The 21,253-nt window shown below is 52.5% G+C and overlaps 10 protein-coding genes across 10 annotated transcripts; 4 read left to right on the forward strand and 6 right to left on the reverse strand.

The window, feature by feature from the left end:
• Positions 1-2,227: 2,227 nt before the first annotated feature.
• On the reverse strand, positions 2,228-3,305 carry C8A04DRAFT_31518 (uncharacterized protein; the record flags this gene model as incomplete). Its single annotated transcript, XM_062781777.1, has 2 exons — positions 2,228-3,045; positions 3,101-3,305. 2 exons carry the CDS (start codon positions 3,303-3,305, stop codon positions 2,228-2,230), a joined length of 1,023 nt encoding a protein of 340 aa, XP_062634342.1.
• A 792-nt stretch (positions 3,306-4,097) lies between these two features.
• C8A04DRAFT_39500 (uncharacterized protein) lies at positions 4,098-5,103 on the forward strand (the record flags this gene model as incomplete). Its single annotated transcript, XM_062784612.1, has 2 exons — positions 4,098-4,458; positions 4,529-5,103. 2 exons carry the CDS (start codon positions 4,098-4,100, stop codon positions 5,101-5,103), a joined length of 936 nt encoding a protein of 311 aa, XP_062634343.1.
• Positions 5,104-5,441: 338 nt separating this feature from the next.
• C8A04DRAFT_14496 (phosphatidylinositol-4-phosphate 5-kinase-domain-containing protein) lies at positions 5,442-6,601 on the reverse strand (the record flags this gene model as incomplete). The annotated part of the gene is made up of 2 exons (XM_062778121.1): positions 5,442-6,274; positions 6,307-6,601. The coding sequence occupies 2 exons, from the start codon at positions 6,599-6,601 to the stop codon at positions 5,442-5,444; spliced, it is 1,128 nt and encodes a 375-aa protein (XP_062634344.1).
• Positions 6,602-7,094: 493 nt separating this feature from the next.
• On the reverse strand, positions 7,095-8,308 carry C8A04DRAFT_14482 (P-loop containing nucleoside triphosphate hydrolase protein; the record flags this gene model as incomplete). The annotated part of the gene is made up of 3 exons (XM_062778113.1): positions 7,095-7,655; positions 7,797-8,134; positions 8,206-8,308. Coding segments are annotated over 3 exons (1,002 nt in total), but the record flags the coding sequence as incomplete, so codon positions are not given.
• A 1,191-nt stretch (positions 8,309-9,499) lies between these two features.
• Positions 9,500-10,419, forward strand: C8A04DRAFT_31522 (uncharacterized protein; the record flags this gene model as incomplete). The annotated part of the gene is made up of 3 exons (XM_062781778.1): positions 9,500-9,593; positions 9,687-10,290; positions 10,356-10,419. The coding sequence occupies 3 exons, from the start codon at positions 9,500-9,502 to the stop codon at positions 10,417-10,419; spliced, it is 762 nt and encodes a 253-aa protein (XP_062634346.1).
• Positions 10,420-11,030: 611 nt separating this feature from the next.
• On the reverse strand, positions 11,031-11,552 carry C8A04DRAFT_31523 (uncharacterized protein; the record flags this gene model as incomplete). The annotated part of the gene is made up of 1 exon (XM_062781779.1): positions 11,031-11,552. The coding sequence occupies one exon, from the start codon at positions 11,550-11,552 to the stop codon at positions 11,031-11,033; it is 522 nt and encodes a 173-aa protein (XP_062634347.1).
• Positions 11,553-12,889: 1,337 nt separating this feature from the next.
• C8A04DRAFT_14480 (uncharacterized protein) lies at positions 12,890-13,309 on the reverse strand (the record flags this gene model as incomplete). Its single annotated transcript, XM_062778111.1, has 1 exon — positions 12,890-13,309. The coding sequence occupies one exon, from the start codon at positions 13,307-13,309 to the stop codon at positions 12,890-12,892; it is 420 nt and encodes a 139-aa protein (XP_062634348.1).
• A 1,739-nt stretch (positions 13,310-15,048) lies between these two features.
• Positions 15,049-17,618, forward strand: C8A04DRAFT_31525 (uncharacterized protein; the record flags this gene model as incomplete). Its single annotated transcript, XM_062781780.1, has 3 exons — positions 15,049-15,147; positions 15,218-17,510; positions 17,587-17,618. The coding sequence occupies 3 exons, from the start codon at positions 15,049-15,051 to the stop codon at positions 17,616-17,618; spliced, it is 2,424 nt and encodes an 807-aa protein (XP_062634349.1).
• A 129-nt stretch (positions 17,619-17,747) lies between these two features.
• C8A04DRAFT_31526 (uncharacterized protein) lies at positions 17,748-18,992 on the reverse strand (the record flags this gene model as incomplete). The annotated part of the gene is made up of 2 exons (XM_062781781.1): positions 17,748-18,864; positions 18,925-18,992. 2 exons carry the CDS (start codon positions 18,990-18,992, stop codon positions 17,748-17,750), a joined length of 1,185 nt encoding a protein of 394 aa, XP_062634350.1.
• An 860-nt stretch (positions 18,993-19,852) lies between these two features.
• Positions 19,853-21,044, forward strand: C8A04DRAFT_14513 (Alpha/Beta hydrolase protein; the record flags this gene model as incomplete). Its single annotated transcript, XM_062778131.1, has 5 exons — positions 19,853-19,938; positions 20,035-20,269; positions 20,349-20,411; positions 20,497-20,790; positions 20,877-21,044. The coding sequence occupies 5 exons, from the start codon at positions 19,853-19,855 to the stop codon at positions 21,042-21,044; spliced, it is 846 nt and encodes a 281-aa protein (XP_062634351.1).
• Between the last annotated feature and the right edge of the window lie 209 nt (positions 21,045-21,253).

A 21,253-nucleotide genomic window follows, 5' to 3' on the forward strand; every position in this document is an offset into this window, starting at 1 on the left:
TCCGGGTTGGGGAGATTCGGTTAAAATGTTTCTCGCGAAATCGGGGTGCTCGGGGTCCGGGTGATGACCCTGCAGTTTGAGAATTACTGCGTTGGCTTAAACCCGTGTATCTCCAAAGCTCCCTAAAAAATGTCGTTGCTTGGGGAAAAGAAATTCTTCGGTCACAGAAAAACGCTGGATTCAAGGTGTATTGGGTAGTGGCCTACACACGATTGTTGAGCCAGACAACTAATTTATTTGTTCAGCCCACGAACGAGACCTCGTGTCCTGGCCCATAGCACATGCCCCGAGAGTTGTAATGGCCGAGCCGCGTTGAACCAGTGGCCATCGCAGACTCAAGTGCAGCTCTGCGGCATGAACTGCCCAGTTAAATCATGAGAGGAAAGGTGCAGCAGTTCGCAGCGCGGATGTTGCGTTCCGCTATCCACCCCGAACCGTCTTCATGGCCCTTGTTGGCCAACAAATAAGAAGATAGAGAGCCAAGGCCACGTTCAGGATTCATCATCAATAAATATCTCTTTAGCTTGATGCAGTCCCAAGAACTTTCACATGCCAAGGCCAACGCAAATCGAGCCGAGAGCACCAACAACAACGTTGCATTGCATGCCACTCCACTGCGCACCGGAAAGCGGATCTTGTGTCTCGCAGGAAAGGAACAGGAAAATAGCTGGGTGTCTGTCCAAAGCTGTCTGTGAGGTTTGTACTTGTGTAATTGATTCTTAGTCCTGGGAAACGATTTCTTGAATAAAGTCGGGTGACTACCTCACCCTTGGACGTTCTGATTAAATGAGATGGGTTCCCTTAGTCCTTCGAGATGTCGAAAGTCGGCCAGGTAATTATAATTAATTATCGTTATCATCTGCCGCTAGGGTAGGAATTCTTCGTCTACTACACTCTCGAATGGAGGCCTCAAATTAATAATGATAGAAATGTAAAAGTTCTGTTTTGATATAAGTCCCGAATCAAAACATCCGGAATTGAACAATAATTACGGTTCCAGCCGGGCGCCTGCGAAAAGGATTCTGCACAGAACATGTTTGCAGCGCGTCGTAGCCGGTATTTGCTTTGGTAGACTCAGATTACAAGGCGTACCAATTGAGTTACAACAGAATCTGCGGGGCGCTAACCAGATCAAAGGCATAACGGTCTGGGTTTCCCGTGGTGTAGCGATACCCTTCGGTTCCTTCCCACGGACTAACAAACCGACGTTGTCAGATAATCTTCATGAACCCAGCAGAAGGCTAGGGAACTGGAAGCGCGGAAGAACGAATAGAATGGGACATGTAATGCTCCAGTGCTAAACCCAAACCAAACATGCAGACCGACTTGAACAATATCGCTGGGTAACCCAAATTTGAAAGAGGAGGTTTCCCTCTGTTGTCTTAGCCCACATGCCGCCGCCAAAACCGCTCCTACCCTCACTTCCCGCCCAGGGTATATAACGCGGCCGTGCGGTCCTGATTTTCAACACCTTGGGAGTGATCTGGCGGCTAGTTCAACGGTTTACCGATGCACGCTACCGTTTCAATCTCTCTCTCAGAAGCACCTTGGGTTGATTCCCAGCAATGGTCTCCTTTCGCATATTTAGATATTAACCGTTCAACACGGCCTCTTAATATGCGATCTAGGTCCTGTTGTCGTAGTTCTCCTGAGATGTGAGACCGGGACGCCCTTGAAAAGATGTTGGAATACTCACTCCCACTAGCTTTAGCCGGCTACCTATCTTTTTAAACTTTTATTAATTATAGCAGTCGATGATGACAATTGTTGTTTTGATCCGCATTCAGCATTTTCGTGGTGAGAAGTATTTTGGTGTTTTCGCTCCTTCCCAAAACAGATCAAGCCCTTTCCCGCGCCCTCATTAATACCAAACTTCTTTCTGCAATCGCCCCAGGGCGAACGAGCCCGAGCTGTAAAGCCGTTGAAGAGACATGTTTTTCAGGCGGCTGACTTACAAAGTGGCGCCTGTATTTCCAAGGCAAAAGGGTATCAACAAGCAATTTAGGCAAGATATTTACATGAAAGCCAAAATTTTACCGCCGCCCCCGCCCCAACGCCCAACCTCTTCTTTGTACAGGCATCAAGTAAAAGTTGGTATCCTCACCTCTGGGAGGAACAAGGTGTGAAACCACGAAGGCGGTGTACAGCAACAACCTAAACCGATGCATGAAGCTCCTGAAATGCCCCAAAGACCCTTCCAGATTCTTCCATGTTATACTTGGTGCTGTTAAGGCAGTTCGTACACCTGAGGCTTCTCTAATCCCGTGGGGAGCTCTGTCGGCGGGACAGGTAACTCTGACGGTGAGATTTGGTAAATCATCCCGTTCCCCATGAACCTCGGCGTGCCAGCCCATTTCTCAAAGGGACCAGCGGACTGGTCCTCAACCATGCCGTTGTATTTCTTCCCCATTCGCGCCCGCGCTCGCATCTTTCGCCGCTTGAAAAGCAGGAAACCGAAAATGGCACCCAAAACTACAACGCAAGTGATACCAAGGATGATTCCAATGATGGCGCCCGTGTCGAGACCGTTGTTGGATACAGGTGTGTCACTGGGATTTGTCGATGGTTCGATGGTGTCTGTAGCCGTATGGGGAGATGCAGGTCCTGAGGAAGTATTTGTCTGTCTGGTGGTCGGTGGGGTAGTGGTATGGGGGTTGGTTCCGGTGGATGGGGATGCAGCGGCGGGGGGCGATCCTGATTGCTCCGTAATTAAAGCTGAGGATGACGAGGAGGCTGAAGATGATGGGGAAGCGGCTGATAAGGAAGAAGCCGAGGATGAGGTGGCAATCGAGGATGAAGGAGAAGCTGAGGATGAGGAGGAACCTGAGGACGAAGGGGAAACTGAGTTTCCAAACGATGATTTCGATGTTGATGTTGGTGGTGGCGGGGAATGTTTGTCGGACTCCACGATGAAGAACGTATGGCTTTCCGAGTCAGAATCGAGCTGTCCTTCCCGGAAAATACTGAGGTAGAACATTCGGGAAACCGACAGGGCCTTGCTTGTGGCCACGATCCACTTGAAGGTTGTGATATCGACAGCCTTACCTGCGAGCTTTCGGTGTTAGTTAGGGCGGGTGTAGATCAACAGAGATAAGCTTACGGCTGATGTACTCCTGATCCCCAATATAAACGCCCGTGGTCTCATTAAGTTGCCACAACGTCAGTGACGTTTGTACCCCGGGACTATTGGCCGGCGTCCAGGCAATATCCACCACGCTGCCCACTTGATACATTGGGCTGTCGCCAAAATCGTGCTGGTGATTTCCGGGGGGTGGGTTGATGAATGTCATAATGTTGCCGGCCATGGTGCATGGCAGGAACGCCGCGGCGGCGAAACTGAGCCGCATTTCTGAAGTGTCTCGAGACTCTAGGACGCTCTCAGCCCACGACGGCGTGGGAGGAAGGTTGGGAGCGACAGGTAAAAGCATCGGGACCTTGAGGACATCAAAGATATCTCTAAATGCGACCCGTTCACCCGGGAACCTGGGAAGTGTTGCCGGTTGGTAAACCGTTGGTTTCAACTCGCCCCCAAGGGCCAAAATTCATTCTGCACTGTGCGGAAGGCATCATTATGGACCAGTTCACAGGTTTGCGCTAAACCGCGACACTCCATTGGACAAGATTGGCCAGCGCTCAGACTTTACTCCTGGCCGTACGGAGGTATGGTTTGGGCTTGCAACTTGATCCCAGGCGTGAATTAAGCGCCTCCTCGCGGCTTAGTCCAACGTCTAGGGTTCTTCTGGCCAGAAAGAGGGGCAGGTTTATGGCGCCAAGCACGCTGCGCGCTTCTCCTCCTCGCGATTTGCGGCAATTGGTTGGGCTTTGATCGAAATAGGTTAGGATCAACCTTCACCCCAATCGTTCCCGCGTGGATGAAGCGTCAATTGGCGGCTGGGTTCCAAAACCCTCGCACTCACCAATGATGGGGGACGTGGGCTTGGGAACAGTCCAAGGCTGGAACTGGTCGGCGCCAAGCTGCATGAACCCCTTCGCGCCACGTCTTCGCGGCGTTCAATGTTGCAAAAAAAAAAAAAAACCAGCGCTCCCACGCTCACGATGTGTGCGCCGTCCTGACACCTGACAGCAGCGCCGGCACTATGGTTCTGAATAAGCGCGTTTTTACATCACGAAAGTATCTCCGACTTATCCTCCTCGCCACGTTCGTTTTGACCTTCTTTTTTGGCTTCCTGGCGGACGTCTTTCAGCGAGCGGCCGACGATTGGGCCACGCGGGCGTGGCCGGGCCAACCCCATTCCTCGCCAATACCGAAAACTTTGTGGTACAAGCTAGGACCAAAAGGCCTAACGGCTGAGGCGCGGGCATGGACCAACACCTGCATTGGAAACAACACAGACTACCAAGTCAGATTCATGACCGACTCTTCAGCCGACATGCTCATCCAGGAAAAATTTGGCGCAACACATCCCGATCTTGTTGAGATTTACCTCGGCCTCAACGGTTCGTGCTTCCCGCCGATCATCCCACGTATCCGCCCCATAGCCTGCTGACCATGCGTTTGGCTGTTTAGTTCCTATCCTCAAAGCCGACCTTTTCCGCTACCTCGTCCTTTTTTCCGAGGGAGGCGTCTATTCTGACCTTGACGTCTCTTGCGAAGTGCCCATCAGCGAGTGGATTCCGCTACGGTACAAAGCCGAGGCTAGCGTTGTTGTAGGTTGGGAGTTCGATGTTGGCTGGACCCTGCCGTTCAATCACCAATTTGCGACATGGATCATCATGGCCAAACCCAGGTCATCCCATATTTGGGCGGTGGTTCAAGATATCGTTCAGTCCCTTCAGGCTAAGATGGAGGAGAAGAATATCTCTGTGGAGGAGTTGAATCTTCAGACATTTGATGATGTCATTAACCTTACCGGTCCAAGGCGGTTCACGAAAAGCCTTCTGAAGAGCATGGGCAAAGCGAAGGCCAAGCAGGTGCAGGGGATTCTCGAGCCGAAACTGGCTGGGGATGTGTTGATTCTGCCCGGATACGCCTTCGCGGCGTCAACTAATTTTTACGATGAAGATATAGAGTTACCTCCGCCGCTAGTCACGCACCACTATGCTGGTAGTTGGAGAAACCGTCAGGGTGGCGAGGTGGCGTGATGTTATTAGCAGTCTTGGTATAATTTAATACAGATACCCCATCCAAGATGGCCCCTTCCCCGTCTCCTTGCCTCTTCTACTGGTCGCTGGAGAATGTAGCTCCAAGCAACAGTTCAGTCTTTACCTCAGTTCACCTCTATCGTACAAGTCGAGTTACGATGACAATGATCTCACAGATGGACCAATGGAAACTTGGGCTGAGTTTCTTCAAACTGGCCAAGGAACACCTGGCAAGTAACCATGGTGGGCGTATTTGATCAAGAGATCCACTCCCTACCTAATCATTCCAGTGGAGGTGAACATAGAAGCATAAATGCTGGCAAAGTAACATACAAGCTTCAATCCTCCTTAACCTCCACAATCTCCCTGCACATCTTGAGAAATCTCTCGCGGTACTCGTCTGGCGTGGTGGTGATACTCATATGTCCTTGCCTGCTTATTAACAAGTTCCAGAGACTGATCAACATCGTCATGGCTTGTGGCTGCGCTTTGTGCTTGGCCCAAAAGAAATCGAGGATGGATGCCCGAAATAGATATTTCCCATCCGCGGAGGGTATTCCCGTTCTCCAAGTAGGCGGGCCAGGGGGGGCCGAAGGTGGATCGACCGGGACGGCGGTTAGGTCCTGAGACTCGGACGAGGTACTGCCCGGTCGTTTTATGCGCACAAGGAATAGCGAGTAATCGACCGCGTTATGCTCGGCGAGTAGCTTAGTATCTTCCTCCAGCATAACCAAGAGATCGTCCGCCTGACTGCGTCGGAGAACAATCTTATCCTTGAACTTATCTGCGAGTTGGTCTTTCGTTGCGTCGCTTGTGAGGGCTCCATTCGCGATATCCCTTTCCGGGTAGAAGTACGACGTCGGTTTCAAGTCCCAGTTTTGCCAGTCGTTCTTATTCCATTTGCTTGAGTCTTCCTTCCCGTACATGATATTTTCCATGACGATGTGGTGCGATGGCGCGAGGCGAAATAAGCGCCCTATGGATGGTCCGGTAACGGCGAGAAAGTCGCAGATGCGGACTAGAAGGGAGTTTGGGTGGTGGGCCATGTGGTGGACATACGGAGTCAGGAGGTTGTCTCGAAAGAATGAATGCTCTGAGTGCCGGGGTACCGACTTGACGAGGTATTTGTGATCTCGGGTCGTGTAGAAGGTATAATTAAACATAAGGTTAGCTCAAGCTTTGATCCGTTTGATGTACGGCTACATACCGAGCCGGAGAAACCCATATCCCCTATCGCCTTCAGAGGTTTCTCTTCGTCCTCATCATCGTCGGGCTGGAAGGACTGTGTGTAGTCATCGTCGTTGACCTCCCAATGTTCCCTACGAAGTCGAGAAAATTCGGCGGGGCGAATCTTCCGGAGAGTGAGCTGATAGAGTGAAAAGAAGGCCGAAAACAAGCTGAGGATGAGGGCAAGAAGGCTCCGGGGCCGCTTGGCCGTTTGCGTTGTCTTTGTGATCGCGGTGACCAATGACCGAGCTATCTTCTCTTTTCTTCCCATGACGAGTAAATGGTGGTTCAAGATGTCAAAACTTAAAGGGCACTTTAGGGACGGGAAATACCGATTAATTGGGTAATCTTACTCTCGTGTCTATGTGGTTGGAGAACGATGGGTGAGGATGGCATCCGGTGACGTCAGGGCCTCTTATCAACACAACCGCATCATGCAACCCCTAAACCCCGCGATCAGGTTACTTCTTGGGCCAGATTATTTTGCTTTACTCGAATTCATTGGCTGTAATGGATTCCAACCGGTAACAAAGATTTAGCCAAGCTGTAAGGCATTTATTAACGTATTCAGAGTACCAGACGATTCAGCCTTGATGAACGTGATGCGAATGCAAAAATTAGTGAGTTGGAATAAGATGCCGGCCGCCAAAAAAATAAGAAAAGACAAAAAAACCTGAAAAAGGGACAGATACCCCAGTATATCTATCAAAAGCATCCTCCCGCCCGACCAGCCCAGCACCCCAGCCACCGGACTCCTCAACTACCTACATCACAACACACCACCCCCGCCCCTCGCTCCCCCATTTCTCATTCATCTTCTCGAAATCTGCGCTCGTTCGTTTCTGTCGCCGGTCCGTCTCCTCCACCTGCTCCTGCAGGTTCCTCACTTTATCTTCCAGCGCCGTGATCACTTTCAGAGCAGCCTCTTCCGCCTCCCGCTCCTTCCTTCTCCGCTCCCTCTCGTCCTCCCGCTCCTTCCGTTCCTCTTGGACCACCGTTTCCCACGCCGCCCTTTCCCTGGCAGCGGCTTGTCGCTGCAATGCCAGTTCCGCCCGAAGCACTTCCATCTCGAGCGTCATGGCCTTCATTTGACGCTGTAGTCTCTCAAAGTCTTCTTTCAGAACTTTGCCGGCACCCGTTTCCCTCACGGGAACCCCACTCGCCACTTCCTCTTGGATTTGGAGTGTTGTACGTCGTCGTTGGGCGACTATGTGCTGCAGAATGCGCTCTGCTGATGCGAGGCCGTTGTCCTGTCTCCAAACCTGGCAGCCTTGCTCCACTAGGCCGCCCCAGAACTCGGGTTGGGTAATGAGTTCTTTCTCTCGCTCCTCGGCCTTTACGTGTGCTTCCGCTAACCTCGCTTCGGCGGCTTCTACTATTGTTTCGCCCCCTTCGTCTTTCTTCCCCGCTTCCTCTACCCTTTCCTCCCCTTCTCCCCCTCTTATCCTTCCTTCCCCGGCAACCACTTCTCCGTCCTCCTCCTCTTCCGGCGGAGCCATCATCGGATCGCGAGGCCACATCGTCGTCGCCAACACTACACAAGCCAACCCCTCATCTCCACAAAGTTCCCGAAACATGCGGAGATTCGTCGTCCCTGCACCGCCGACACGGTTGTCTTCGATTCGATGGAGGTACACGATGCCGGCCAGTTGGATGTCTGCGTCGTAGGATGCCTTGAGCCATTTCGCTACTTCGTGTAGGATGGCAGTGTCAGAGCGAGTGGTGTCGTCGAAGCCGGGCGTGTCGATGAGGTATATCGTTTGGTCGTCGAGAGTCGCGGCGTGGATGCTTATCGTGGAGGTGCCTGGGTGTTGCAAAAGGAAAGATATTCTCAGGGGATGTCCTTCCAGAATTGGGCCATCAGTGCTGTCTTACATGATGCAAGGCCGTGGCCAACCACGGCTGTGTTGGAAAAGTGGGAAATGAATGTGCTTTTCCCGACCCCGGTCAAGCCCATAATGGGAATCACGATATCATCGGACCTTTTGGACGCAGATCAGTCAGTCACAGAGAAGGAGTAGCCAGCGTCACGCCCAGCTGTCTCAGGGGTGGTGGTAACGTACGTAATCACAGGCATCATGGGAATGGGAGTGGAAGGCCGCGTTGTCTGTGGTGTCGCATAATACTCTGACTCCGAATCCGAGACATCTCGCTGACTCTCTGGGATCGAGTGTTTCTGGCCCATCGTTATTCTTCAGAAAATGTAGGTTTCTGAATTAGCTTAGTTCCCTCGCTCGTCCAGGTTGTGAGATGGAAGACGGGGGTAAATAATAAGGAGTTAAAGCGGACTCGAAATTAACAAGTCGAAAGGATAGGATATCCTCTCGTATTTTTTATTCTACATCCGGATTCCCCACGCATTTTAAACATGTCAGGTCCGTCTGGGCACTGACGAACGCAACAGGTACCCGAAGCACAGACTGGCTGCCTTGCTTTGAGAAAAGCCAGCTAGTGACTGCATACTTATCCTGAGAGTTGTTCTTCGGGGATTTGCGGCTCCCGTTGTTTGGATCCAACACACCATTGAAATGACGAGTTGACGGCCGCATCCAGCAAATAGTGGATGTGCGTTCCGGTGTCGTCCCAGTAAACGTGGCGGAGGACCAACCTGACACCGATGGGTTGGGCCGAAACACACAAAGCTGCGTTCAGGGGTTCCCCCCGCACAGGCTAGAATGCTCAGGGAAAGACAACAGCATCTCGTGTCGGATGGCCACAGGTTGCCTTCCGTTGATGTCTTGAACGTGCAAATCAGTTTCGAGTTTGCGAGCATTTAATCGAACACATCTCATTGGTGCCGAGATATGGTTGCTTGTTGGGTGTCCATTCAAAACCCAACCCAGGTTGCGATAACGTCAGAACAAATCAACAAAAGTTTCAGATGCGCTCTTCTATTCTTAAATGTCGGAGAAAAATTGATACTCTTCACAAAGTTTAGCGGATTTCTGTTTATGTATTGCTACAGCTATTACTGAAGTCTTCGACCTGGTGTTAACTAATTCTTAGAGAGTCGCTCGCCACAATGGAAAGTTACAGTCCAGAATCCGAGGAAATGAGTGAAGGACCAACTGTCCGACACCGAAGCCCTTTCCGGGGCTTTGATGAAAATTCTACCGGACAAATCAACACCTCTTACGTTCAAGATGCAGATACGGGGCTGGTGATACTCATGGGAATGACCGGATCGGGAAAAACAACATTCGTCTCAAGTCTGACCGGTCATGGACGGGATGAGGTGGAAATTGGGCACAGTCTCACTTCTCGTGAGTATTAATGTCCACACACTTGGGTCCAACAAGGGTCCGACGTTCATTGTCTCGTGGAAAGTCAGGACTAACATGAAAAACCACCGCCAGAAACTATCCACGCCACGCAATATACAGCAACCGACAGAAATGGGCGCAGGGTCCGCGTCGTCGACACTCCCGGGTTTGGAGACACCACCCGGTCAGATGCAGAAATTCTGAACGAGATCGCCAATCATCTCACCACATCTTACACCAACGGCGAGCGTCTACTCGGCATCATCTTCCTCCAGCGCATCACCGACGTCCGACTCTCACATTCCGCCATCCGAAGCTTTCACATTCTCCAGAGACTTGTTGGTCCCGCCAACTATGGGTGCGTCATGTTAGCGACAACCATGTGGAGCAACACCGCCTTTATGGGGGGTGGTTTCCCGAGTGCGGTCAAGCGGCAGAAGCAACTTCAGGGGTACTGGGATGATCTGTTCGACAGGAAGAGCCGGGTCGTCCGCCATCACAACACCGCGGAGTCTGCTTGGGAGATACTCGAAATGCTTAGGGCAGTTTCTCACAATGAAGGCAATGTTAAGCTCAAAATACAGAGCGAGATGGTGGATGATGGATTGGGTCTGGGTCAAACTTGGGCAGGCCGGTATCTCCAGGAGGAGGGTGTGCGAGACGTTGTGCTTTCGGCAAAGGAACTTCAACCTACAAAGTCGGTGAAAGCACGGCAAGAGCCAAGACATGGGGGCATCGGTCACAGAATGGCAATTTTTCCAGGGATTTGGGGCGTGATACTAGGATATATGCCATTGATCGTCAGGCTGTGGAAGAAATATTATAAGCGGGCTGAAAGGCGCCAGATAGGACCCCCATAGCGAATTCTCATGACTCATTGCTTCCATGCAACAAATATGGAATTCAAACGCGCTCCAACTTCATGTGTCCATTCCTTACCCTGGGTTGTGATATGTCTCGAGGAATGAAGATCCATACACCTCTCACTTCCGACAACATTACAAATTCACATACGCAGAGTGCCTTGATTTCGCAATGAATAGTAAAGCTTTCAACTATCCAACAGCAAACCCAGGTTTCAACGCCACTACATAACATCCCGACATGTGCAATGGTAGATGTGTAAAAAGGCTGGTACATTTAACTGCTATTCTATCAAAAAGAAACAAAGGAAATTGTGCGCGGCAGCGCGTGGTTTTGAGCACTTGGTGCTCAGGTAAGCCAAACATCTTTTAACCCAACCCAAATCCCCTTCATCTCAACTGCCTCCGCATTCTTGAATCCCCAAGCTCAGCTCCCCATCCCATTTCCTCCCGAGGTGCGCCGCTTTCGCCTAATCTCTCTGCTGCCTCAACCTCGACCATCTCCTGCGCAAAGCTGGTCTACTCGCTCCTAATAAACGTCTGGATCCTCTGGATCCTCCAGGCCCTTTCCGATCTATTGGTCAGTACCACTGGTGACATCCGGGTCCCCCGAAGTGCCTGTGCCCAGCACCTCGTCCAGCCCATCTACCTCCTCCAAATCACCCCCCTCGGGGTCCTCCGAACTGCTCGAGGCCGGCGGTGAATACACACCATTCGGCGGCTGAAGATCACCGCCCTCCGGCTTCACAGCCTTCTCCTTCTCGCCCAGCAGGTACGATTCCGGGTCGGCTCCCAAGAACTCATCATCCACCAAAAGCATGTGCAGGTCATCATTGGCCCCCACGGTGCTCACGCGTGCCCGCTCCACCAGATCCTTCAGGTCTATGACCTCCTTTCTGGCCTCATCCCGCTCCTTCTCCAGTCTCTGGATGAGGGCTTTAGAGCGGGCCACGTAATTGCGCACATAATCCTTGACCTCCTTTGTGAGGCCTGTGGTCGTGGGGAAGGCGACATTGAGGGTCTTGGTGTACGGTTCCCCAAGACGCAGTGGCAGGTTGCGGAAACCGCAAGAGGGTGGAGTGTAAACGTCGGTCATGGTGAGGGCTGGGAGGTGATCACTGATGGGGATCTTATTTGGTTTTTTTCTGCGCAAAACGTGATGTTAGTAATGTCGTAATGTGGTGTTCGGGATGGGGCAAGTCATGCTCACACCGAAAGAACAATGAGATGTCGGTAATGCCGCTGTCTTCGTTGTCTGATGTCTTTGTTGTCTGGCGTCTTCGTTGTCTGGCGTTCTGGGTTGGAGTTTACCTATGACTATCACCATCCCAGAGCGTACCAGCAGGCTATTTAAGTTCGGTTCCAGAGCGCATCCATGAGCCTCAACCAGAAGCCAACACCTTCACCGCCATCTTCAACCTCATCTCATGTTTCGCCCAGGTTACCTTTCGAAGTCCTTCCTGGGTCTGGCAGACCACTTTAGCCCTCATGATCACACCACGTCACCGACGATGCTGCCCAACATGTCAATCTCCACGGCAGTGCGATTGTTGTCAAAGACTTTTCGGTGACAAGATGAGGCTCAAAGAAAATTTGACTCCCGCAGTGGAAGGTAATTCAGACCGCTGGCCGAACCCAAAAGGTGTCGCCGAAGCACTAGGGCAGTGCTCAGAGCCTCAGTCGGGCACACCGCACTCATCGATGCCTGATGATCTAAGTCGCCATTTGCCACCGTGGAGAACACTAGTGTGGAATGTGTGCGACGCGAACAAGCGGTAGACGCGAGTCGGATTAAGATTGGCGTTTCGGGCGTTGCAAGAGAGGAAATCTCTGCGAGGCGCGCGGCTCTGAAGAAGATGTGGGGCAAACAATTTGTTACTGAAAGGGACAATGGTTTTCTAGGGAAATTCGGTCAAAGATAGGTACCGAGAACCTTGCATCCAGCTCCTCGTGGGCCGCCACCCTCACCCGTTCTTTCCCATTTTCGTGGCCCCGACATTCCTCAGCAGGAGACCTCGAGACCGGTTTCTGCAGGAGCATTGGCCAATAATGGGACGCCAGCAAAACCAGAACCATCGCTGCCCGCAGTGGGCCAGCAGTGCAGCACGATAACAACCCCCACAGGATCGAAGAAAGTTTCGACGTCGCAAATCTCAGAGGTGCGTATGGAGATGGCAGGACCCTTCCCACATGGTTAGTATCTACACAGATGATTTGCAAGCCCCAGGGACCGGCGCACTCGTCATCGTGTGGCGGCCCAAACCCCCAACATATGACGATGGTCTCTGAAACATCATGCATTAGAGTGAACACCTACACACTCCATACTACATGTACGGAGCCGCAGTCCCAAGATCGCCCCTAACAAAAAAAACCGGGCCCACCAAGCCGCTGTGGGGGTCGACCAACCCAATATCGATCACCCCACGATCATCAAAGCGACCTTGTCCTTGACAAGCTGAAACCACCCGTCTTGTACCTGTATCTCTCCTCCTTCCTCCACACGATTTCTTCCAACTCGGTCACCTTCCTCTGCAGCCTTACCCTCTCTTGCTCCAGCACCAGTTCACGCGCAGTTTTAGGAACCGCAATGCCATCCTCCCAATCACTGACAGCCACACTATGGCTCAAATGCATGTTGAGCCTCCAAATCTCCTGCTTCAGGTCTTGGCACTGGTATCGCAAGTCCCAGGTCTCGGACCTTGTGTCTTGAAGCTCTTCTACCGTGCTCTTGAGGCTCTTTTCGAGGAGCTGGACCTCGTTGCGCAAGTCCCTTTCGACTTTGTCTTGTGCTACCTCTAGCGCAGTAAACTCCCGCCGCCCCCGCCTTGGGCTCCCAATGTCGCTCCCCATGAGCTGGTCGTCTTCTAGCTGCCGCTTGAGTTGGTCCACCTTTTGGGCTAAGTCACGCACCCGGTATTCTTGCTCCCACCGCTTGGAGCTATCATTGTCTAAACGTCTGAGAAGCTCAGAGAACAAAGGTGGTATTTGTTCTGCCAGTTTCTCCAGAACATCGACTTCCTGGTCTCCCGAATCCGGAAGAATTTGTTCTGAGCGGCTGGCCATGTTTTCCGTCGACTTGTTGTGCGGGCCTTTTTTTTATTGCCTGACGATAGTAAAATTGTATGTTAATTACGGGAATACAACGCAACGACAAGGTAAACTGGCGCGTCTCTCCACGGGTCGGCCACGCCGAACCGAGAGCTTGTACCCAGGCCGATGTCACTTACAATGCGGCATAAACCGGTTGTGCGACCTGCCAAGTACAATCAGGTGCCAAGGATCGTGAAAAAAATGAGCCGATCACGCGTCCAAGAGCGACGTGTAGTCAATCTCGGAGAGGCCAGGGAAAAAGGCGGTAACTCATTTCCTTTAGAATCGAATGCTTCGTGGGATTGCGAGTCTTCAAAACCTGTCAATATTCATGCATTGGGACCCAGAGGGCTGAGCGTGACCGTCAGGCGGGATTGGTTGTGTCTCGTGGCGCTGCATTGCTACGCTCGGGCAGCAATCAAACTGCGAATATCACCTGCGGGCGAGCCGTCCTGCTCCTGCTCGCCATGCCCGACTTACAGCTGGCAGCGGCTGCGCCTTCTTCGCATCATTGGTCAATTTCCTAATAGGTATTTCACGGGTGAAGGAAAGTCTACTCTCCCGATGCGGCTCTACCTCTTGCCAACACTACTAACTAGATGTTGTGACCCTGCACGAAGCAGGAGAGACCGTCTTCGGCATGGACATTCAGAATCATTCCCAGCCTTGATCTCGTGACTCAACAAAAGATGCCCCCGGTCGACGGAAAATTCGATGTTCCCGAGTATGAGGGGCCATCGTTAGAGTTATTGTATCTTCCCGACAAACCTTCCGCTGAGATCATAGCCGAGTAAGCGATTCAATCCCCCCAAGACACAATGGACTCTAGAAGCAAAATCTCACCGCAAGTTCTAACCCAATTAATAGTGTCATATTTGTGCCTGGGTTGGGGGGGCACCATATCGGAACTTGGCAATCTGATGATGAGCTCCCTAACGTGTGGCCACAAAATCTCGAGTCTTTGCCTAAATACATAAATAACATCCGGGTTCTGTCGTTCAAGTACAATACGTCTCTCAACGGAACCACAAGTCAAGCCGGAATTCGGGACCATGCCCAGCAACTGGTGACTTGTCTCCGGGATCAACGCGAGGACGAGGAACTTTCATCAATGAGGCCTCTTGTTTTCGTAGGCCACAGTTTGGGTGGGATGATAATTAAAGCTGTAGGCAAATCATTATAGTTATCAGCATTTTCATTTTTGCGTTTTTCCTTTCCTTTTTCCACAAGTCAACCTGTCATAGCGAGTCATCATTGTTAAGGGTAGCTGACGATATTTATGGCGACGTTCAAAGGCATTGAGTAAAATGGCATTCAACCCCCGCTATCAACATCTCTGGGACGCCAGTCGAGGTGTTATGTTCTTCGCAACGCCTCATTCTGGTCTCAATGAAAAAACCTGGGGGGAATTTGTTTACAGAGTGCTGCTTGGACAGGCGCCCGCCCGCGGGGTACTTCCCTCAAAGGGAATGTTGCAAGATCTCCGGGTTAATTGTCGCATGCTCAGCACCGTGACTCAAGATTTCAAACCCCTGCACCCTGAGCTGTCGTTTGTGACGTTCATTGAAGACGCCCCGATGGAGGGTTTAGACGATGTGGTTAGTTTCCTTGGAATAGTCCCCCAGCCGAGGTTCACTGTGACTAATTTCACAATGAACCACCCGTTAGCTCGTGAACGAGGTGCATGGTTCTACTGGGGCCGATTCCGAAGATCCCCAGAAGCTACCGGGCGATCACCTCCAGATTTGCAAGTTTCCCGCCAGTGAGATCAAGTCGGGGGACTTCAGACTCGTCTATACCGGCATCCAAAACCTCATTGACAGTCAGGTCAAGGAAGTACACAAACTTACGAACATCCTCAAACGAGCGCTTTACTCGCTATCTCCGTCCCCCAGGCTCTCGCGCTCTCAACACCTTAAACCAACGGAGGGAACCTGTGAATGGATCAAAAACGTCCCCGAAGTCGAGAAATGGCTCACCAGTGAGCCTGGTCAGCAGAACCTGTGGATCAATGGCCCGGAAGGCTCTGGGAAAAGCGTCCTGACACATTACATTGTTTCGTGTCTTAACAAAGGCAAAACGACCACCAAGCGAGACGCACTGTTTTGTTCTCTGGACGACAATGATTTGGAGCAGATGGACGACTTAGAATTTTTGCTACGGGTCTTGCTATATCAAGCGCTACACCGTGTACCGGAAGCTGAGATTGTCTCAGAGGCTCTGTTGCCCACATTTGAGCAGGTCCAGGGTCGAAAGGATGGGACCGCGGAGATCTGGACAAAGGATACTCTAACTCGAATCTGGCCGGACACTATGGCCAAAGTCATGGCACGTTGCCCGATAGCATTGGTGTTCGACGGCCTCGATCAGATGGATCCAGAGTCTCTAGACGTGTTCTTGCGCTGCTTGTCTCAGCTGCCACAAAAGACGCAACAAGCATTTTCAAAGCTAGAAAACAAGGATGGGAAGACGCAACCACAAGTGAGGATGCTCGCTTTCTCTCGCACTAATGACCACATCCGGGGTCGGCTCAGACAGTTGAAATTCAACTCCTACATGATTCGCTCTGACGACACCAAGGAAGATGTCCACAAAACGGTCGCGGCTAGTCTTCAGCCTTGGTTGCGGCCTAGACGTCAGGGCGTTATCAACACCCAGGCGGAAGAGATATCCCGCCAAATTGCCGAAAATGCGGGTGGATCCTATCAATGGGCAACCCTAGCAGTGGATGAGGTACGACGGCAACGCAAGAAGGACGGCAAAGAGATACTGTCTCTGCTGAACAAGTACCCACCCGGAGATGTTCGAGGGTTCTACGATCAAACATTCACGGAGATGAAAAACAACACGGCCAACTCCGAGTTCATCAAGCAGGTCCTCCAATGGGCCGTTTTTCAGCAAGAAGGCCTTGCGCTTCCCGAGTTCAGGCAGGCCCATGCGTTGTTTGAGGCGGTCCAAAAGCATCCCAACTGGGACATCAGTCCAGACACACTGAGTGACTGTGAAGAACCCAACATCAAGGCACATGCGGCATTCCATTGCGGACAGTTGGTCAAGTTTCAGTCGGACGGCCGCCTCTCACTCGCTCATCGAGGCCTGAAGGACTACTTGACCACCTCAACCAACGTTTCGCCATCTTCTGAGCCCAATACCGCCTCAGAGTTCTTCCTCCACCCGGAAATCTCACATGCCGCTCTCGCCAGCCTCTGCATTGCTTACCTCACGATGCCCTGCTTTAGTAAGCTCTATCCCACCCCCAACCCGACTTCATCATCTCACACCACTAACACCAAACCCACCATCCTCACAGATCTCTCCAACCCCTCACCGCCCCAGTCCCCCAGCTGGTCCGCAGACATGCGCTCCCGTCTCCAAGATTACCCATTTCTCCGCTACGCCTCACTTTACTGGTGCAAACACCTCGCCCTGGCCGGATCCGCATGGCCCTCTGCCGGCCAAGAAAGTGCGAAGACTGCCCCTCAGGCAGACGAGATCCGAAAACGAAAGGCCTGGCTAGAGGATAAGAACAGCGGGTATTCACGGTGCTGGACAGAGGTGTGGTGGTATGTGGTACGTGGTGGGTCGGAGGAGTATCCAACGGAGGGAGTTGGGGAGTTGGCGAAGAATGTAGTCAAAAGGGTGGTAGAGAGGGTGGTAGAGAGGGTGGTAGAGAGGGTGGTCGAGAAGGTGGTTGAGAAGCAGGTGGTGGTTGAGAAAGTGGTCGAGAAGCCAGTGATCGAGCAGGTGTTCGTTGACAAAGTTGTCGAGAAGCCGGTGGTCGAACAGGTGTTCGTTGAGAAAGTGGTCGAGAAGCCGGTGATCGAGCAGGTGTTTGTTGAGAAGCCCGTGTTTGAGAAGGCGATCGAGGTGTGCTACGTCGATCATATGGTTGAGGCGCCGAAAAAGGCACGAGTTCGCAAGCCTTATTTCAAGCGGGTCAAGAAGGCGATTGGGAATTTGGGTGAGCATAACGCGCCGTTACATACTTGCTACCCCTTAGAGCATCCAGGTTTGCTAATTGCTGGTGTGAAATTTAGTCACGACGGTGGCAGGCAAGGACGACTATTAAGTATGGCAGGCGACGCTTACGGACGCCATCTATACATTCATCTCACCAGCTACTTCGGGGTCCCCCTTGGTTACAACACAGACCACTCGATAAAGAGGACATACAAACAGGCAATACCGCCGCCACTTCTCACTTCCTCCTCCAAAGTCTACCAAATCCACGCTTCCCGGATTTCTGAGGGACCTCCGCCGCTACAACCGGGGGATGACTAGCAGGAACGGGGGTTGGAACGACAAACAGATTGTTGACCACAACCCCCTTCCCCGACGCACCCCTGATTGCATCCATCACAACCTCCACAGCCGGGTCCTCCCTATTGAGCTCAATTTCCGGCACCATCCTCGGCGCATCGCTTCGACGATCTGAAGCAACAACCTCGGGTCTTTTCGAGGGCAGAACCATCTCTGTCCCTGTAGTATCCTCTTCCCGTCCCAGTTGCGCCTTCGTCGGAGTTTGGGAACTATTGACCCCTTTCCCCCGAGCTGCACCACCAGAAGTATCCTCAGCCACAGCCTCATTGATCCGATGACACAATATCACGAACGTGACGTTCTCAGCATTCTCGAACCGGCACATCTTTTGATGATCCTGCTCCACGTCACAAGCAACCTCCGTCGGGACCATCATCCGCGCACTCATCTTCGGCACAATAAGCTGGCCCGTCTTGCCCCATGTGTGCGTCTCATAAAAGCTGGTGATGGCATACCGCGGCGACAGACATGCGAAATCCTCTTTCATCTCCTCCAGCTCGTCCGCATACCGGATGATGGCGTTCGCCATCGGCGACACCGCGGAACTCTTTCCGGGCAGCGTCCTAAAGAGCGCAGCATATCCCTCAGCAATGAGGTTCCAGCTGGACTTGTCGGCTCCGTTGTGCGGGGTGCCGAAGAAGATGACGGCCTTGGTCGCGGACGCGATGGGGCGATACCGCTCCTCGTTGTTCGCGAAGCAGAGCGCTTGTTTGATGACCAAGCCGCCGAGACAGTGGCCGACGAGGATAAGGGGCCGATTTCCGCTACCGGCGCGTCGCGCACTGATTAGGCCGAGCAGGTTGCGGGCGCGGTCGCGGATTGTGCTGGTCGTGTTGCTGTGGTACATGGCTGCGTTGAAGCCGAAGGAGAGGACGCGGGTTGTTGGCCGCTCTTTGGGTAGGAGGTCCGCCGGCCAGAAGACTGGCGGAGAGTCTTTTTCCTGCCATGTCCAAGTTTTGATGGGGTCGCCGTCAACCCCGTGGACGAGGACAAGGCTTGGGTAGAGGTTAGTGTGATGATGATTGCGAGGGAAGGTTTGGGATGGCGCGACATACTCGACAGTTGGAGTCAATCCCAAGCTCACGAGCGGGTCGTAGACCTCCCTGAATTGGGTTTTACTCATCTTAATCGAGGTTTTGGGCCACGGGGTTACTCAGAGTAAATAGTTCAGATGTTGCTGGCTTAATTGTAAGTCACAGGTCAAACCTTGTCCTTGACTTGTTGAGCAGTAAACAAAAGCTTATATCACTTTGGAATCATCACATCTCAGCCCACAGCCGACTCGAACATGCCAAATAGCCCCAAATCTGCAGCGCGGTAGACGCGGTTATGCCAGGCACCCAGAACCCGAACAGACCCCTAGCATCCATCAGAACGAATGAACCCCCCTAATCGTTGAGACGATGCGTCCAGTGCCGAGTAGCCCCGGCCCAGTTGGGTTCGGGACGACAGAATCAACCTCGGGCCGTACACTTACCAAGAATGTGACTCGATGCCCTCCAAAGTGATCAAGCCTCATCTGTTGATTTCATAGGCTCATGTTGCAAAAGACACTCGGTGACAACTGTCCAATCTGTGCAACCATGGTATCAACAAGCGAGCCTGATCAGACTGCGGCGTTCCGAAAAACCAGGTTTTGAGAAGCAAAATGAGGCTGCGTTTAAAAGCCTGGATATAATTGGCAGTTTGGGAGTGACAACAGCCAGTACGGTAGGGCAACGAGCTGAGAGTGCGGGTGGTAAGAATCATGCATGAACGCCTGATAGGGGTCAGGCGCCCGACTAAACCCAACGCACAACGCCACCGAGGTTTGACGCTACAGTCACCGAAAAGTGCACACGTGGTGGAAACGAATTTGATACCCAATTTAGCATGTTGAAGGGAGTTTCATCATGCCTCAAAAAAGGAAATGACTCTTCGACAATACCCCAACTCAAGCAAAGTCCAGGGGCAGAAATTCAGTCACAAACGAAGCAACTAGCCATGGCTAACAGCAGAGATGTTATCGAGGCCGGAAGCGACCTACAGGAGCTTTACATCCCCCCTCCCGGGACCCCAAAACAAATCGAGTATGTATCCCCCCGTCTAAACCTTTTCCGTCGTTTCATCCCCCGTCACCTACCCGAGCCCCTAAGTAAGTAAATATTGTGCTAACTTCTTACAAGCGTCGTCGCCGTCCACGGCCTCGGCGGGCACTACCTCAACACCTGGACACACGTCCCCAGCCGCGGAAATGGCGACGTAACACTGTGGTTACGGGACCTCCTTCCCCAGAAGCTGCCGAACGCCCACGTCATGAGCTTTTCGTACGACTCGGCCATCTACAGCAGAGCGGACCAGTCGGTGCGTGCTACCGCGGGCAAGCTGGTGCAGTTGCTGCGTAATATTAGAGAGGAATACGTACGTTGTTCTCTTGTCATGTCACTCCTTCACCGTGGTCGAAAACGGGAAACCCGGGCTAAATAGGTGTCGTATCTAGGAAGATGAAAACCGCCCCATCGTCTTCATCGGCCACAGTCTCGGTGGTATCATCATCAAGCAGGTGAAGCTTACCCATCCACACCCCTCTCACCCCTCCAACAAGACCACACTCCTAACACCTCTTAATACTCACCCCTCTCCTCCAGGCCCTAAAACACGCCAAAGACAAACGTCCCCGCTTCTCCGACATCCACACCAACACCACAGGCTTAATCTTCTTCGCCACACCGCACCGGGGCGCCGACGCCGCGCGGTGGGCGGCCATCGTCATGGACATCGCGTCCAGCATGTCGCTGAGACCCAGCTCCGGGTTCCTGAATGCGCTGCAGACCGACTCGGAGACGCTACTGAGCGTGTCGGAGGACTTTTTGCCGCTGGCGGGGAGCGTGCAGTTGGTTAGTTTTTGGGAGGAGCATACGCATCCTGTGCTGGGGAAGCCGGTGAGTTCTTTTTCTCTTCTCTAACCCCGGCCCCCAACACCCACAACGCAGGTCAAGTAATGCCCCCATTTTCTAACGAGCATCAGGTCGTCGACAAGTCGTCAGCCGTGATGGGACTGCCGAACGAGGAAGTCATGATGCTAGGGGGCAATCACCAGGCGATTTGTAGGTTTGGAGTGGGCGATAGACGGTTTGATCCCGTGTGGAGAGCGATTAGGCGATCCGCCAAGAAACTCTCTCCCGGGCTCTTCTAAGGATTGGAAAAGCTGGGCGCCCACTAGAGTCGCGGGTCCGCGAGTATTAGTCAGCCCAATTGATTATGTCAGCCCAAAAAATACCCCGCGCCCGCGCCTACGCCCGCCCCTGAATTGCGTGCCCCTGAATTGCGCCCCTGAATTCCACCATCAATATCGCCATCGCCAACGCCATCGCCAACGCCATCACCATGGCCGCCTTCCCAGGG

The sequence above is a fragment of the Dichotomopilus funicola genome (genome assembly GCF_033296635.1).
Source record: "Dichotomopilus funicola strain CBS 141.50 unplaced genomic scaffold C8A04scaffold_67, whole genome shotgun sequence".
Lineage (NCBI taxonomy): Eukaryota > Fungi > Ascomycota > Sordariomycetes > Sordariales > Chaetomiaceae > Dichotomopilus > Dichotomopilus funicola.